At 33.3% G+C, this 19,185-nt stretch overlaps 1 protein-coding gene across 3 annotated transcripts in view; it reads right to left on the reverse strand.

Moving 5' to 3' along the window:
- LOC145684073 (uncharacterized) overlaps nt 1-19,185 on the reverse strand; it is a 166,686-nt gene that overhangs the window by 135,658 nt on the left and 11,843 nt on the right. For 2 of the 3 annotated variants that reach the window (XM_081755928.1, XM_081755927.1), the window contains exons 3-4: nt 16,118-16,150; nt 11,878-11,910 (exon numbers count right to left, since the gene is read on the reverse strand). In XM_081755928.1, the coding sequence (XP_081612054.1) occupies nt 11,878-11,910; nt 16,118-16,150 (66 nt within the window). The remainder of the gene's footprint in view (nt 1-11,877; nt 11,911-16,117; nt 16,151-19,185) is intronic. The other variant, XM_081755929.1, reaches the window with a different exon arrangement.

Consider the following 19,185-nt stretch of genomic DNA (forward strand, 5'->3'; position numbering starts at 1 on the left):
AAACTCATGAAACCAAACTCGACCCTCTAGACCCACCCTCTAGGGGCTGGGGTGTTGTCAACTTTGAAATTACAAATGGAAACCAAAATTTTTGATTGCAGATTTGGATTCTACGGCCCAAACTATGTAAGGTTTCATCAATACTTTTCCGTCGATAATCGGCGAAAGTAAATTGACAGTTTGGGGTGAAAAAGAAAGACATTTTGCTGTTAGCTCGAGAATCGTTACCAATAGATCCGTCACCGTTAAAGACCTGCCACTTATAAACGAATTGTTCAGGTGAAAGTCGCTTTAATATGTGAATGAACGAACGAGCAATGCCATCCCAATGTTGCAATCCCATGTCAGGTGTCACTAAACGTGTTATAATTCACACATCCATATATTGCATGTGAGAAAAGAAAACAATAATGAAACGAATAACACACACACACTAAACACATATATCACTTCTTGTACAAATGCTCCACTATAATGCCGAAATTACAGGTTACGTCTATAACCTTCGTCATGTCTATCCCGAACGAAAGTTCGATCAACGTACTTAAGAGGCCTCCATGCCACGAAATTAAGGTGGTACCATACATACGTAATAAAATGTGCACTCTTCACACAATGCTCTTTAGTGGTAACTCCTTTAGTTTTGAAATTATATTGGAACGACAGAATCAAATCTTGTCTAGGGTCAATTTGTTGATGACACATTATAGATATTTAAAAATTAAAGGATGAAATGATTAGAAATAAAAAGAAAAAATACTACTACAGACTACTACCCTTTACAGACTACTACTACTGCTACCACTACTACTGCTAATAGCACTACTACTATCACTACTGCTACTACTACAACAACTACTACTACTAATGCTACAATTACTACTACTACTACAGCTGCTACTAGTTGTAAAGAAACCATCCTGCGGGCGTTGATGCAACTTCTATTCCAGGATGCTTCTTCACAGAAAGAAAAAGAAAAGAAAGAAAGGAAGAAAGAAAATGTAAAATAAGATTGAGAATAACTGGAAAATTGTTAATGAAAGGACTGTTGAACTTGTCATCTAGTTGTTCTGTATAAAAATTAGTTAATTTTTCTCCTTTTTAAATAGGTGTTAAAAGTAAAAAAAAAAAAAAAAAAAAAAGAAAGAATAGAAAGTGAAGAGTGCCAATGTATGAGACAATTCGGTAGTTCGCGTGAGTCGCTGTTGGCGCGGCTCCCTCCCCTCCGAGCCTTCATCACCGATACGCAAGGTGATTGCCTTGTCTTAACGTTTTGTGGGTGACGTGAAGAAGGAGCTCCGCTCTCTATATTACTGTTGGAGTGGTCGTGTCCAGCTATTTCTACTTTGTAGCGTATGACTGTATAGTGGAGCAAGTGAGTATTGAACAAAAGTGTTTGAATGCCAAAACTTAAATCACTACTTTTCCTTCTTTTGATTACATACTTGATGGATTTGAGTATTAAAGGCACGAATTTAGCAACTTCTTGTTCAACAAATGAACTAAGCAAGGTTCTAAGAGGTTATGAAACAAGGGGGCACTTTGTCCTCGAAAGCGAAATAACTTGCTATAGTAGTCAAGTTAATGGTGATGGGCTTTTAAATTATATCGAATATTTTTGTATGTGAAACTTTTGTTCCTTTTTATAGAAAGGAAAGTAAATCAGTGATCGCATGCTTATTTAGTATAAGCTTAGTACAGCAGGCGCCAGAGTGCCATTTAATATATGTAGTTGGCCTATTAAAGCTATGTGTTGTAGGTATTTTTCTCTGAAGGTAGCACACGAAATGTAGTGCAGTGGTAGCATGCAAGAACCTGTTTTGTTCAGAGTCACAATCATAAGACTTATTCATGATAATTAGATTTGAACGCAAAGAGGCAGTGAATAATTTGGCTGCTATCTTATGACTAGTTTTGCTACCGTTTTTAAATCAGTAGTGGTTTGGTGGCAACGTGCCTGGTTTAATAAGGAAAGAAAAGGGAGTCCAAGTCTCTAGCCAAGTTATTTATGGATAGTATTAAATTTATGAATAAACTCGGCAAAGTAATTTCCTTCCAAAGAAATTCTTGTTCACCTTGTTTTTTTTTTTAGGGTGGAATGTCAGTGCGGAAGGAAAGTGTATACCTTACAAAAGGCGTGTGCTATGTACCTTTGAAATCTTGTTTAGAGGCCGAGTGGACTATAGTAGGTGATGTTAATTTTTATTATCTAAAAGTTCGCACCGTAGCTCAATGAATGTATGCTTTGCGCTTCTTTGAAAGACAATTCTGGTTATTATAACCTGTATTAAAAGACGTTGGTTCTTTATGAACTTGTGGTTTCTTTCGGCCAACTAAATTGCCGAGATTTTTGAGCTAATCTTTCTTGGGCTCATGAGCTACTTGTGCAGTCCCCTCCCCCCCCAAGATTACAGTTTGATAATACTGAAATATAAGGCATTCAAACTGAATTGTCTCGATTGGCGTGAGTGTTGAGCGAAGTCAGACAGCATTCCAAAGAGGTGGCGAAGCAGCAAGGAGGAGGTAAAAGAGTGGTGTTTAAGTGATTTTTGAGAAGGCGAGTGAACAATTTTTGTTCAAGTTAACAGTGAGTGTTGCGTCAAGTTTGTGTGTGTTAAAGGTTGTTGGATAGGATCGTTGTTCTGCACCGCTTTGCCTACGAAGGTCTTTGTTTCCCAATTTACATTTTTTATTTTTTTAAAATTTGACTTTATTTCCTCCCACATCATCATTCTATAGAATCTTTTTTTTCGGTTGGATTTCTGCTTTGGAAGTCCTTTTCTTCCCAATCCGCATATTTCTTTCAAGATTATTTTTATTTTAAAAAAAGTCGGAATTCTTTTTCCTCCCACATTACCATTTCAATATATATATTTTAATCCGATGGGACATTTGTTTGAAAGAATTTGACGATACGAATCCAATATTCCTCTTCAATTTATTCCTCATATATTTTTTAATTATTTATAGAATTTATAGTATTAAGTGAAATTATTTCAACCGATTTGAATTCGACTGCTTTAATTGAATCATACATTGGTAATCTCTTTATTTTTCTGAATTTAGAGTATGAAATCGGGATTGATTAAACTATTGAAATATTGTGAGTTAATGCGCATTGAGTTGTTGAGAATTACTATATACAGGGAGTCCGAAAGAAATATACCGATTATTGTCTGGATTGAGAATTATTCGATTCAAGAAGTATTTTGATAGTAAATATTTCAGAATTAGACGTGATATGTTATTAGCATTTTAAATGTGTTTTCTAATAAATTAATTTTGAATGAATTATTTCGATATTGAAGAACTTTGGAGTTCTATTAAAAATTGAATCAGAGCACAGACTTTTGACAACTTTGAAATTTAATTAGATTGGAGTTTAATTGAAATGCAATGAAAGTATTAATTAAAAATAATACAAATATTTTTGACGATTTAGAATTCGACTCAATGAATATAGTCTTGATAATAAAATTTTTTTTATGGATAAAAAAAAGGAATTTTGGTATTAGGAATTAATTCCGAAGTTTCAATATTAAAAGAGAATAGGGTAGTTTTTTCTTAATAAATATTAAATTCATTTATTCAAATATTTTAATTAATAATATATATATAATTATATTCAGAGTTCAGCTTTTATTAATTTATTAATTGCGGATATACTCATTTATTAGTTATTGGTTATTGTTAATTTACAAAGTGTATATGCATCATTCAATCGCATTGGTGCATATACACTACTCTGAACTTGTTACTATTATAATAAAAATTGTTGTTCAAAACTGAAATTTGTGTTGTTATTTCATTTATATTTGAATATATGTATTTATTTTGTTTTTTCTAAGAGGAGTATTGGATTGTTCCATAACAGTATTAGTCAACATGAATCTTGGGAACCGTTGAGGTCCTTCGACACTAGTTCCGTCTTCTAGGGAATTACTGGGTGGAGCTCAGAATTAATTTATTTATATTTTATTTTTATTCTGAATTCTTTCCGGTTCTAGCCCAACGGGACAGGAGCGTTACATAGTTCTAGTACTACTGCAACTCCTAGTAGTACTATACTACTTTTACTATACTCCTACCATTGCTACTATACTATTACTTGTAGTAGTAATACTACTACTATTACTACTACTACAACTAATGCTACAATTCCTATTACTACTACTGTTACTACTACTACTACTAGCAGACAATAATATAATATACTATAATAATAATAATAATAATAATAATAATAATAATAAGAAGAAGAAGAAGAAGAAGAATAGGAGGAGGAAGAGAAAGAAGAAGAAGAAAAGAAAGAATTCCATAATTATTTCACCCATCTAAAACAATGCAAAACTACTGGTACAAGTAAGGCGAAACGATGGCGAAAATCTTCATGATGCCGTCGCTTTGGGGGACGACGTCGTGCCATTGCTGGGCCGAAGACAACCGTCTGTCTCATTGCTGCCATTCCTGAACAGCGTCGGAGACGTCACAGTGTCCGCTGTCAAGCCGAAATATGCAGCTGCCTTTGAACCAGCACTAGCTCATCCCTTTTGCTGCTGCCACCCAATAACCGACGACGGTCGGACGAACTTCGTCGGCAATTGTTCATGGGGAATGTCTCGGTTGCAAAACTAATAAGGTTCGGATCCCACTTTCAACTGTAGGCCCCGTCTCTCGCGTCGCACTGCGGAATAGGAACGATAAACACCCTAACAAACCCAATAGTCATACATTTTCTTTTGTTTTTTGATCACATGTATACCTATTTCACCATGTCCACAGCATTGAAGCTAATTCAAGTTCATGTAGGAAGTTCTCCTGATTTCGCCATTACAGTGCCACGTCACACAGCGACAACGATGTTTCGATTAAATCTTATACACGTTTGTGCGCAGAATTCGACTCTGCAATAAGAAATAAAAGCTTCCATTTCCAATGTTTCAGCTAGCCCCACCTAGCGGAAGGGTGCGGTATCGTGTTTGCTACCATTGAATAACTTTGTTGATCCGACCCATATTTCTCAAAATACTGCATCGTGTACAGAAGGTCGGAGCTAATATCAAGCTCATGAACGAAGAGGGGGCATCTAATTTCGCCGATTACAGCGCAATATCACACATTGACGAAAAAATTTTGATTATACCTTACATTATTTGGGATGTAGTCTCCGAATCTTCAATAAAACATTGGAGCTTCCATTTGAAAAATCAATGCCCCCCGCTCCTTTCCAGAAGGTGGGGTAGAGTGTTGCGTTTGATATCATCAGGTAGCTTCTTAAAACATATTAAATACATTTTTTTGCGCTTTTTGATCAGAAGTGCATTTCTCCAATTGCTCTACCGTGGCCAAACTTTTGGTTCACCCGTTATTTCAAACATAAATTACATTGACAGTTACAGGCTATTTTTGATAATTTCACACCATTTGAACATTTGTACGTTATAGGGCCAATTCTACACTATCCTGATATCTTTTAATCAGATAAGATAACACTGGTCACATTGGCCATGTGTTATTTTGTGTAAAATGAGATCTACTACCGCTACAAGGTTGGATCTTTCCGATAATTTATCAGAGAATGGTACAATCGACCCTAATGAATGTCATATTTTAGCGATTAGAAAATAGTTATATCAATACATTTTCATTTCAGACACATAAGAAAAAAACACCATAGTGCAATAAGCAGATACTTCAATAGCTATACTTTTCTTTAATTTTCCTTTTACTTTTAATTGTTTTAGTTTTTGTCCTCTACTCACCGCTTTTGAATATTCTGGTTTGCAACAGTGATACTCCCCAAAGTCCGAATGAAGAAAGTGTGCCTTTCTCTGTGTCTTCTGTCTGTGTGTAGTGTGCTTCTATCCAGTGACGAGAAGAAACAGAGAAGTGAACCAGTTACACTGAACGAGAACAGAGGTCGGAAATACTACCAAGCTCATGAACGAAATAGAATTATTTAGGGATCATTTATTTTCCCCGATTGCAGCACCATATTATGCATAGTGATGGGCAGTGGGAATATTCCCGGTGGGAAGGAATTTAAAAATGGGAATATTCCCGGGTTTTTTCCCTGACCTATAAATTCCCGGGAAGGAATTTATTTCCAACTGTTTACTTTATCTTCAAAATTATAAGAACCATATGACTAATTACTTTATTTTAATATATAATATTATGACTTACTTCTAGGTTTTAAAGAATTTGGAGGTTAAAAATCTAAAATTCTTTGACTGTACTTTATATAACTAATAATATGATTTTTTAAGTTCCATTTGAATTTGGACTAAAAGGTAAGCTAATTGTAAGCTAATTGTCTATATTGGGGGCCAAAACTAGAAAAAAGTAGGATGATTTACGAAAGAAATGAGTTTATAGTGATGTTCAAGTAGTCATGAAAGTATCGAACACAATTTTTTAAGGCAGTAGGGGATTTGTACAATTCGCGGCAAAAAACCTGCAACATGAGGATGTAAGTTTATTGTGAAACTACGCCTAACAGCACAGGGAATGAACATAACGTCTAAGTGGAATTAATCACGCCAGCATAATCCTCAGCCTCCTCCCGTGCACACTTATTTTGGAACAAAAGACTTCGTCATTTCACAATAAACTTATATGCTCATGTTGCAGGTTTTTTGCCGCGCATTGTACAAACCGTAAAGATAAGTGGAAGTGATTTCTGTGAGAAAAGAAAGTGAGTTGTTGGTAACGAAGATATAAAACAACGTGCCATGCGGGGCTCTAACCCGCTTTCACTCGCTAACGCTCGCTCTGCAATGCTGTCTGAATTTAATGTTGGTAACGTAGTTTAACGTATGAAACCATGAAACAACCGCATCGGAATAGAATATCGCAAAAAAGTAGGTGCAAAAGCTGGCCTCCAATGCTAAACAACAGCCAAAATTAGCAAAGTACTAACTTACAAATGATGAAAAGGAACCATTTTGTAAAGTAATTTAGAGTTATGTAGAAATAGAGATGTAGTACTATTAATAAACCCTGAACCACAGTTAGTAATAGACTTCGATCTGTCTCCCCTCTCTGACTGGAATTTCTGAAGAGATACTCGGACTTCTCTTACGTGTGAATTAACGCACGAAATTTCGAGAAATGGGCAGGAGGAAAGGTCGTGTGTGGCAGTGTAACATGCAAAATTATAAAGATAAGAAAATATCTTACAAATATTGTGAACATACATATTTATGCGCAAATGTTGACAAAATTGTTTATAACATTTAAAAATTTAATATGTTTATAATAGCAGTAATAGAGTCAAGTTTAGAAAAGCCACTTACATGTAAATTTATTTTTGAAATATATTTACTTTCATAGGACCCTATTGTAAATAAATATCCATTTATGCGTTATCTCTAAATATAATAGAATATTAATAAAATAACATAACATTGTTCAGAATATACATTTTAAAGACTCCTCTTGGGACAACAGTAATAACATGCTGTGATATCAAAACGAATTTATCTTTGAAATCATAATATAATAATAGAATGCAAGTTTCTTTGTGATTGTACATAAATTCCCGGAAACTTCCCATTTTGGGGAATATTCTCGAAAAATATCTTCCCGGGAATTTACCAATCACTATCTCTGACACTAATTTCTGAAGAGGTTCTCGGACTTCTCTTACATGTGAATTAACGTATTACATGTTAATTTCGAGAAATAGGTGAATGAAAGGTCGTGTATGGCAGTGTTACGTGCTAAAATATAAAGATAAGTGAGTATGTTGCAAATTTTGTGAACATAAATATGTATGCGGAAATGTTGATAAATTGGTGAGACATGTATCTTCTGGCATTTACCCAATCTAATTGGTTTATAACATTCATAAATTTAATGTGTTTATAATATTAGTAGTAGAGTCAAGTTTAGCAAATCCACTCACATATAAATTTAAACTGTTTAGCGGTTTAAAAGTATTAGGAATTACTATATAATTTTTTCACACATATTTAATTGATAGAACATATTGTAAATAAATATACATTTATGCGTATTCTTAAATATAATAAAGTGTTAATAAAGTAGCATAGTACCGTTCAGAATATCCATTTTAAAGAATCCTCTGGGGAGAACAGTAATAATATGCTGTGATATAAAAATTAATTCCACTTTGAAATCATAATATAGTAATAGATTGCAATTTTCTTTCTGATTGTACATAAATTCCCGGATAAATTCCCAATTTGGGAATCTTCCCGGGAATTTTCCCAGGGAATATTCCCGAAAAATATCTTCCCGGGAATTTACCCATCACTAATTATGCATCGACGGAAAAGTGTTGATGAAACCTCACATAGTTTGTGCCGTAGAATCCAAATCTGCAATCAAAAATCAGGGTTTCAATTTGAAATTTCAAAGTTGACACCACCCCAACCCCCAGAGGATGGTTATAGAGGGTCGAGTTTGGCTACATCAGATATTTTTTTTAATATTACTAAACAGGTGTTTTTTGGTTTTTCGATCCGCAGTTCAGTTCTCATGTTATTCCACCGTATCCAGACTTTTGATTCACTCTCTCTCTCCCTCTATATATATATATAAAATAAAAAACATTATCAGTGTCGAATTAAGTTTCCGGAAACGCTGAGAAGAACAATGACATTTCCGATGTCGAGCCCACACCCATGGGGGGGGGGGGAAGAGGATATATAAAAACCATGAAAATGACCGATACTTTACAGCGTTTCTGTAATATTAAAAAGTGACTGAATAACGGAACACGTTATTATTTTTTCTTAATTTAACCCAGCGAAGCGGGTAATTTATGATAGTTGTTATAGATAAAAACAGTTTATAAATACCATTCTATACAAGAAAAATAGAATACTAACAAAGCTAGGCAATACAATAAAATAAAAACCTATGATCTTCAGTAGTTGAACGCGCGACTATCCATGTCACAAAAATCCCCCCCCCCCGCGTATTGAAGGGTTAATATAATCATAAAATCATCACTGGGAAGTGTTGACGACAAAATGACGCTTCTAACACAAATCTCTTTCTTCAAACTGTTGTAAAAAAGAAACGTATCATGGTACACAAACAATCACAGGTTAAATAAGCATAGAACATAACACATCTTTTAAGTGCTATTACATCGTACCACTAAGAAGAATATAAATAGTAATATGTAGAAATTTTTAGAGCATTCATCCCATATGAAGAAAATAAAAAAAGCACTGCTCTTTGCTACTTGTCTTATAAGTCCCTTATCATTGGTTACTGTTATTAATGGAATTCTTAACTACTAAGTCATGTCGGATATACAATTAAAAAAACGATAAAAGAAAGAAGTGTTCGTGTAATAATGTTTATTATGGATTTCTGTTTTACAAAGACTGACTATAGATCTTCACAGATTAGTTCTTCGGAAAGTTGTCGAATAGTGATTCGCTTTTTGGAGCAAATCGTATATGCCAATTTCGTTGACTTTTAATCTGTTTTAGATGATGAAGGTCGTCTCGATTGTTGTTTGCTCTTAACACACTCTTCATCTCAATCAAATTTTCAACATATATACCGTTCAAATCTGAAAAGTGTTTTGTCATTTCATTTTGACAGTAAATCTTAGGAGATGGGGAGGGGAGAAAGGGAAATATATGAAAATGAATAAAACTTAATATCTCTTGAACCACCCGACCGATCTCGATCAAAGTTTCAACATAGATATGATTTTACTCTGATATTGTTTACTTTACATTTAAAGTGCAACGAAGGGTTTAGGGGAGGTGAACATATGTCCGAAAATTAAAAATAAAAGTGATTATCTTTGTGACTTCACTTTCAACCACCCCATAGATCTTAACCAAATTTTCAACACAGATGAGTTTCGGGCCTGAGATGGTTTCGTCATTTTCCGTTTACGGTAAAACCCAGGAGAAGCAGAAGGTGTGGATATGTGTAAAAAGAATGATAATAAAAGTGGCTGTCTTTCTGATTTCATCAAGCATTTATCACAGGACAGATCTTAATTAGATATCCAAAGGATGAAGTACAGTCCTGCGGTGGTTTTTCTCCAATCAATTTGACGCTAATACTTAGGTGAGGGGGAAGGGAGGGGACAGATATATAAGAATAAATAAAACTTAATAACTCTTGAACCACACAACCGAATCTACACAATTCCAATATAGACTACGTTTGGGCTTGGGATAATTTTATTTCATTTAACTTTGACGGTGCAACGAAGAGGAGGGAAAGGGGGAGGCGGAGATATATGTAAAAAAATAAAAATGAAATTGTGTCTTCACTGTTGAACCATCTGACCGATCTCGATTAAATATTCAACATAGTTGAGGTTCGGGTCTGGGATGGTATTTATTTATTCACTTTAACGATTGAACATATTAGAGTAGGTACGAGGGGGAGATATATAAAAATAAATAAAACTTAATAACTCTTGAATCTGCGAAAAAATTTAGATCAGATTTTCAACATGGATGAAGTATAAACCTGAGATGATTTTTGTCATATCTCTTTGACGGTGTAACTTAAGGGAAGGGAAAGACATTTAGAAATGAGCGAAAATGACCGATATTAGTGTCTAATCTATACTGTTTGAGGTCTCTAAAATGAAGAGTGACACTTCCGATGCGATTTATATCCAAAGTCAACTCCGCAAAAATTGCAGGAGGGAAGGGATATATATATAATCAAAAAGACCAATATCCGTATCGAATTCAGTTTTCGGAAACGCATAGATGAACAATGACACTTACGATGCCATGCCCGCAACATGGGGAGGGGAGGAGGATATACAAAAATAATCGAAAATGACCGATACCCTAGAGCCTTTTAGTAATAATAAAAAGTGACTGACTAACGGAAATGTTACTTTTCTTCTTAATTTAACACAGCAAAGAGGGTAATTTATGCTAGTTGTGTATAAAGGAGTTTAAACAATTTATAAAAAAAATTTTATACAAGAAAAATAGAATATTAACAGAGATAGGCAATACAATAAAATAAAAATCAATGATCTTCAGTAGTTGAACGAGCAGCTGTCCATGTCACAAACCCTCCGCGCGTATCGAAGGGTTAATATAATCATAAAATCATCATTGAAAAACGTTGACGAGAAAATCACGTTTCTAACAAATCTCTTTCTTCAAACTGTTGTAAAAAAATAAACGTATCACGGTACACAAACAGTCATAGATTATATAAACATTAAAATAGAGCATCTTGAAGGTGCTATTACATCGTACCACTAAGACGAATCTAAATAGTAATATGTAGAAAATTTTAGATCATTCATCCCATATCACCTCCTTATTGTTGCAGGGTAGTTTAATACATGATTTCGGTGTGCTAGGCCCTGGTTCTATTCGTAGTAGTTAAACATTTATTGGATTCCACGGCAAAGTGCAAGTTCAGATCTCAAACATTTCTAAACTACAAATATATTGAACAACAGAAATAATATTCAGAATAGTTTACTGCAAAGGAAATACGAAATAATTGAATTATCCATAAAATAAGAAACAGTGTATCGTGTCTTATAGGAATGTATGCAGCACTCCCCGATGATTACAAAAGATGTTTTTGTATTTTCGAGGGTTCGGTAAATTTTAAATAATCGAATTTTCTTGAATAAACCATTAAGTTTGTTTCAAATTTGATAGGTACTTTTTGCAATGCTGTAAAAATTGTTCTGAAAATAATTGAAAGTATATTGTATCAGAAAGATCGAATGTGTTAACTGGTAGAGTTTCTTATTAAAATGTTATATGAGGAGTTACGAATGTTTCCTTTACTGAAACAAATGCAGAGTAACTAATTATTTTAATAGATTCTGCTTATATTGCGATTTGTTAGACGGTAACTTAAACATATATTTGTGATACTTACTTGGTATCATGTCATCTATAGTATCCACAATATCTGTACAGAACAGAATAAAAGCAATTGTGTTATTTCAAAATAATGTAAATATGTATATCAAGAAACAAAACTAACAAAATTAAGTTACCGAGACATTTAGCATTATTATGAAATATACGAATAATTACTATTTTTGGGCAAAATGTATAACAAAGAGACATAAGTTTCTTCTTTGGAACCCTCAATATCTCTACAGAAGCGAATAAACAGAATAGACTTATTTCAAAGTAATTTAAATATATATACGTATATACAGAAAAAACCTCACAAAATTAAGTTACTGAGACGTTTAGCATTATTATGAAGTGTACTAATAAATAGTATTTTTGGGCAAAGTGTATAAGAAAGATAAACAAATTTTCTAAGTAGCTCGTTGTAGCTAAGTCAGATTCCATTTGTGAAGATCTAATTTCAAGAAGTATGGATAAGCATGTATCAAACTTGTATGGAACTCAGCACTAAGTATTTTCAACTTTAAATAGCGTTGTATATCATGTACCTACTTTTCAAATGTTTGGACGGTGTAGTAAATGAATTTCGAACACAAATGTTACTAGGTCTTTATGTTATCAAAGATCTTAATAAAAACATTTCTGTACGAGTATAAAGAACGAATGCTTACACTAATACAAAGCAACTCCTCGAATTGCAAAAGTACTGTGCTCGTGTGTGTGGTTAGCCGTCCAACGTTGATTATGGGTTAGTTGATAAAATTGTGAACGCGTACTGCATCGAGCAGTTTATCAGGCAATTTAACAGTATCAGGTTAAATACATTTCTTATATGTAGGAACGCCATGGATCGTATATTTTATTGACAATTATGTCTCGATGATGAAAGACTGAACCATTATAAACTTCTCACATACAACAACTTGCAAAAATTCGCTATTCAGTTCTGTATAACTAGAAATACTTTGTATAGAATTTTACAAAAGCAGTAACATTTTTCCTTGAACCTGTAATGGGGCATGTTTGTCATTCTTCTAAAAATAGACAGTGGTGCTTCCAGATGAGTATCATTTGAATTTGCCTTTAGATATATCGAATTTGAATTTTGTGTTATTGTAAGGATTACAATTTATGATTGTGCATTGTTTAACATTTTAATGGATGAACTCCATCTTAGTATTAATGTACACATGGATGATGAAAAGTAGTAGGGAGATATTATGAATGAAATTTGAGTGTTTCCTTGTATATTCGTACTTGATGTATGCACATAAGTGTAACTGTGAACACCTATGCCGAAATGTCCAAACCTTCGTCAGAGAGAAAGAAACATCTCGTATTTTATTCCTAGTTATTACGTGAGATTGTGTATGCTAGGTCAACAATAATGTATCCGTTTCTTACTCGATTTCTCCCCTACTCACCGAAAAGTATGTATGTATATGTGAGACGGGGTGTATATCTTTATTTTGACATTCATTTTTTTCTGATTCATTGAAGTTCGTAAGTAGGTTCTGATTGTCAAAAGTGAACTCATAAGATCATAGCCTAGTAATATCCCTTGATTGTTTCGCTTAATAGTTTTAAAACGGAATGACATGGTTTGGAGACATACGTACATGGTGTTTCAAATAAATAGTTTAGTGTTTATGAAGAAAATAAAAAAAAACACTGCTGTTTGCCACTTGTCTTGTATGTCCCTTATCATTGGTTACTGTGATCACTAGAATTCTTAACTAACAAGTTATGTTATCGAATATACAATTGAAAAAATGATTAAACAAATAAGTGTTCGTGTAATAATGTTTGTTATGGATTACAGTTCACGAAGGCTGTCCATAGGTCTTCACAGATTAGTTCTTCGTAAAGTTGTCGAATAGTGATCCGCCATTTTGAGCAAATCATATATCCAGATTTCTTTCATTTTTTCGTCTTTTTTTGATTTTGAAGGACGTCTCGATTGTTGTTTGCTTTCAACACACTCTTCATCTCAATCAAATTTTCAACATATATGGAGTTCAAATCTGAAAAGTGTTTTGTCATTTCATTTTGACACTAAATCTTAGGAGATGGCGAGGGGAGGAAGGGAAATATATGAAAATGAATAAAAATTAATAAGTCCTGAACCACCAAACCGATCTCGATCAAGGTTTCAACATAGAGGTTCTGGCCTGGGATTGTTTTGTCATTTAACGTTTACGCTGAAACCTAGGGGAGGAAGTTGTGGATATATGTAAAAAGAATGAAAATAAAAGTGACGGTATTTATTATTTCATCAAGCATTAATCAGAGGACAGATCTTAATTAGGTCTTCAAGGATGAAGTACGGTCCTGGGGTGGTTTTCATCTTATAAGTGTGACGGTAGAACTTAGGTGGGTGGGAAGGGAGGGGGAAGATATATAAGAATAAATAAAACTTAATAACTCTTGAACCACCCAATCGATCTCGAGAATTTTTTAATATAGATGACGGTTGGGCTTGGAATATTTTTTATTATTTAACTTTGACGGTGCAGCAAAGCGGAGGGAAAGGGGGAGGCAGAGATATATGAAAAAGGTAAAAATGAAAGTGTGTCTTCACTCTTGAACCATCTGACCGATCTCGATTACATATTCAACATAGATGAGGTTCGGGTCTGGAATGGTATTTATTTCTTTATTTATTCACTTTAACGACAGAACCTATGGGAGGAGGTACAAGGGGGGATATATAAAAGTAAATAGAACTAATAAATCCTGAACCACCATAAAGATCTAAATCAAATTTTCAACATAGATGAAGTTTAAACCTGAGATGAATATTGTCATGTCTCTTTTACTATGTAACTTAAACGAAGGGAAAGTCATTTACAAATGATCGAAAATGACAGATATTAGTGCCTTATCTAAAGTTTGTGATGTCGCTAAAATGAGCAGTTAAACTTCTGATACGATATAAATCCAAAGTCAGCTCCGCGAAAATTGTGCAAGGGGACACACACACACAGATATATATATATATATATATATATATATATATATATATATATATATATATATATATATATATATATATATATATATACATAAGTAAATGAAAAATATCAGTTCGAATTTAGTTTAGGAAAACGCTAACAAGAACTATTACCATTCCGGTACCGTGCTCATAACATGTGGAGGGGAAGACGATATATATAAATATTAGAAAATGAAAGATACTATATAGTGTTTTGGTAATATTGAAAGGTGACTAACTAACGAAACACGTTATTTTTTCTTAAATTAACCGAGCGAAGCGGGTAATTTATGCTAGTTCTGTAGAAAAACCTTAAAACAGTTTATAAACACAATTCTATACAAGAAAAATAGAATATTAACAAAGCTAGGCAATACAATAAAATAAAAGCTAATGATATTCCGTAGTTGAACGCGCGACTATCCATGTTGCAAAAATCATTGCGCGTATTGGATGCTTAATATAATCATAAAATTTTCACTGGAAAGTGTTCACTAGAAAATGACGTTCTTAACACACATCTCTTTCTTTAAACTGTTGTAAAAAATAAAAGTATCACGATACAGAAACAGCCACAGGTTAAATATGCATAGAACATAGAAAATCTTCTAAGTGCTATAACATCGTAAGACTAGGAAGAATGTAAATATAAATATGTAGAAATTTTTAGAGCATTCATCCCATACAACCTCCTCATTGTTGCTGGGTAGTATACATGATTTCGGTGTGCTAAACACTGATTCTATTCGTAGTAGTTAAACATTTATTGGAGTCCACGGTAAAGTGCAAGTTCAGATCTCAAACATTTCTAAACTAAAAATATCTTGAACAACAGAGTTAAAATTTGGAATAGTATGCTGCAAAGAAAATACGTAATGATTGAGTTATTAATAAAATAATCAACATTAATCGTGTCTTTTAGGAATGTATGCACGAATCCCCGATTGTTATAAAGGATGTTTATGTATTTTTGAGGGTTTGCCAAATTTTGAATAATTGAATAAACTATTAAATTTATTTCGAAATTCGTAGGTACCTTTTGCAATGCTACTAAAATTGTTCTGAATATAATTGAAAGTATATTGTATCAGTAAGATCGAATGTCTTAATTAATTGTTACAGTTTCTTATTCAAGTGTTGTGTGAAGTGCTACGATTTTTTCCTTACTCAAGCAGATGCAGAAAAACAAATTATTTTAATAGATTCTGCTTATATAGCGATGTGTTACACGGTAACTTAAACATATATTTGTGATACTTACTTACTATAATGTCATCTTTGGAATCCTCAATATCTGTACAGAACAGAAGAAACAGAATCGTGTTATTTCAAAGTAATTTAAATATATATACCCAAAAATAAAACTAACAAAATTAACTTACTGAGACGTTTAGCATTATTATACAGTATACTAGTAATTAGTATTTTTGGGCAAAGTATATAAGAAAGACAAATAATTTTTGTAAGTTGCTGGTTGTAGTTAAGTCAGATTCCATATATGGAGATCTCCTATCAAGAGGGAGGAATAAGCATATATCAAACTTCTATGAAACTCTGCACTAAGTATTCACAACTTTAAATAGCGTTGTATATCATGTGCCTACTTTTCAAATGTGTAGTAAATGAATTTCAAACACAAATATTACTAGGTCTTTATGTCATCAAAGATCTTAATAAAAATATTTCTGTACGAGTATAAAGAACGAATGCTTAAACTAATACAAAGCAACTCATCGTAATGTAAAAGTACTGTACTAGTGTGTGTGGTTTGCCGTCCAACGTTGATTATGTTTTAGTTGATACAATTGTGACAAGTACTGACAATCGATCAGTTTATCAGGCAATTTAACAGTATCAGGAGTTGACACATTTTTTGTATTTAGGAAAGCCATGGATCGTATATTATATAGAATATTATGTTTCGATGATGAAAGACTGAAGCATTGTAAGCTTCTCACGTACGATAACTTGTAAAAATTCGCTAATCACTTGGGTATAACCAGAAATACTTTGTATAGAATTTCACAAAATCAGTAACATTTCTGCTTGAACGTGTAACGTGTCATGTTTTTCATTCTTCGAAAAAGAGACAGTGGTGCTCTCATATTAGTATCACTTGAATTTGCCTTTAGAGATATCGAATTTGAATTTTGTGTTATTGTAATGGATATAATTTATGAATGCGTATTGTTTAGCACTTTAGTTAATGAATTGCACCAAAATACTAATGTGCGCATCGATGATGATAATTTGTGAGGAAACATCATCAATGAAATTTTAGTGCTTCATAGTACTTTCGGACTTGATGTATGCACATAAGTGTAACTGTGAGAGATTTTGAAGGACATCTCGATTGTTGTTTGATTTTAACGCACTCTTCATCTCAATCAAATTTTCAACATATATGGCGTAAAATCTGAAAAGTGTTTTGTCATTTCATTTTGACAGTAAATCTTACGAGATGGGGAGGGGAGGAAGGGAAATATATGAAAATGAATAAAACTTAATATCTCTTGAACCACCCGACCGATCTCGATCGAAGTTTCAACATAAATATGATTTTACTCTGATATTTTTTTACTTCACATTTAAAGTGCAACGAAGGGTTTAGGGGAGGGGGTATATATGTCAGAAAAGTAAAAATAAAAGTGACTGTCTTTGTGAGCTCATCACGTTTCAACCACCAGATAGATCTTAAACAAACTTTCGACATAGATAAGGTTCGGGCCTGGGATTGTTTCGTCATTTCCCGTTTACGGTCAAACTCAGGGGAAGCAGAAGGTGTGGATATATGTAAAAAGAATGAAAATAAAAGTGACGGTATTTATGATCTCGCCAAGCATTTATCACAGGACAGATCTTAATTACATTTTCAAAGTACGGTCCTGGGGCGGTTTTCATCTTTTAACTGTGACGGTAGAACTTAGGTGGGTGGGAAGGGAAGGGGCAGATATATAAGAATAAATAAACTTAATAACTCTTGAACCACACAACCTAATCTACCTAATCTACTTAATAACTCTTGAACCACCCAACTGATCTCGAGAATATTTTATAATGTAGATGACATTTAGGCTTGGGATAATTTTTATTATTTACCATGACGGTGCAACTAAGTGGATGGAAAGAGGGAGGCGGAGATATATGAAAAAATAAAAATGAAAGTGTGTCTTCACTCTTGAACCATATGACCGATCTCGATTACATATTCAGCATAGATGAGGTTCGGGTCTGGAATGGTATTTATTTATTCACTTTAACGATAGAACGTATGGGAGGAGATAGAAGGGGGGATATATAAAACTAAATAGAACTTAATAAATCCTCAATCACCATAAAGATCTAGATCAAAGTTTCAACATAGAAGAAGTTTAAACCTGAGATGATTCGTGTCGTGTCTGTTTTGCTATGTAACTTAAAGGAAGAAAAAGTAATTAAAAATGATCGAAAATGACAGATATTAGTGCCTGATCTATAGTTTGTGATGTCGCTAAAATGAGCATTTAAACTTCTGATGCGATATAAATCCAAAGTCAGCTCCTCGCAAATTGTGCAAGGGGATATATATATATATATATATATATATATATATATATATATATATATATATATAAGTAAATGACCAATGTCAGATCGAATTTAGTTTACGGAATCGCTAACAAGAACAATGACCCTTCCGATATAATCTTAAAATCTTCACTGGGAAGTGTTGAGTAGAAAATGACGTTCTTAACACACATCTCTTTCTTCAAACTGTTGTAGAAAATAAAAGTATCACGATACACAAACAGCCACAGGTTAAATAAGCATAGAACATATGAAATCTTTTAAGTGCTATTACATCGTAAGACTAGGAAGAATGTAAATATAAATATGTAGAAATTTCTAGAGCATTCATCCTATACAACCTCCTCATTGTTGCAGGGTAGTATACATGATTTCGGTGTGAACCCTGGTTCTATTCGTAGTAGTTAAACATTTATTGGACTCCACGGTAAAGTGCAAGTTCACATCTCAAACATTTCTAAACTGCAAATGTATTGAACAACAGTGTTAATATTCAGAATATTTTGCTACAAAGGAAATGCTAAATAATTGAGTTGTTCATATAATAATCAACATTATTTCGTGTCTTACAGCAATGTATGCATCTCTGCCCGATTATTATAAAAGATGTTTATGTATTTTGGAATGTTCGGTAAATTTTGAGTAATTGAATTTTTTTGAATAACTTAACAAACTTAACAAAATAACAATAACATTTTGTATAGAACTTAACAAAAGCAATAACATTTTCCGTTGAACCTATAACGTGCCACGTTCGTCCTT

Source organism: Thermobia domestica, chromosome 4 (genome assembly GCF_964235325.1).
Source record: "Thermobia domestica chromosome 4, izTheDome1.hap1.1, whole genome shotgun sequence".
In the NCBI taxonomy this organism is placed as follows: Eukaryota; Metazoa; Arthropoda; class Insecta; order Zygentoma; family Lepismatidae; genus Thermobia; species Thermobia domestica.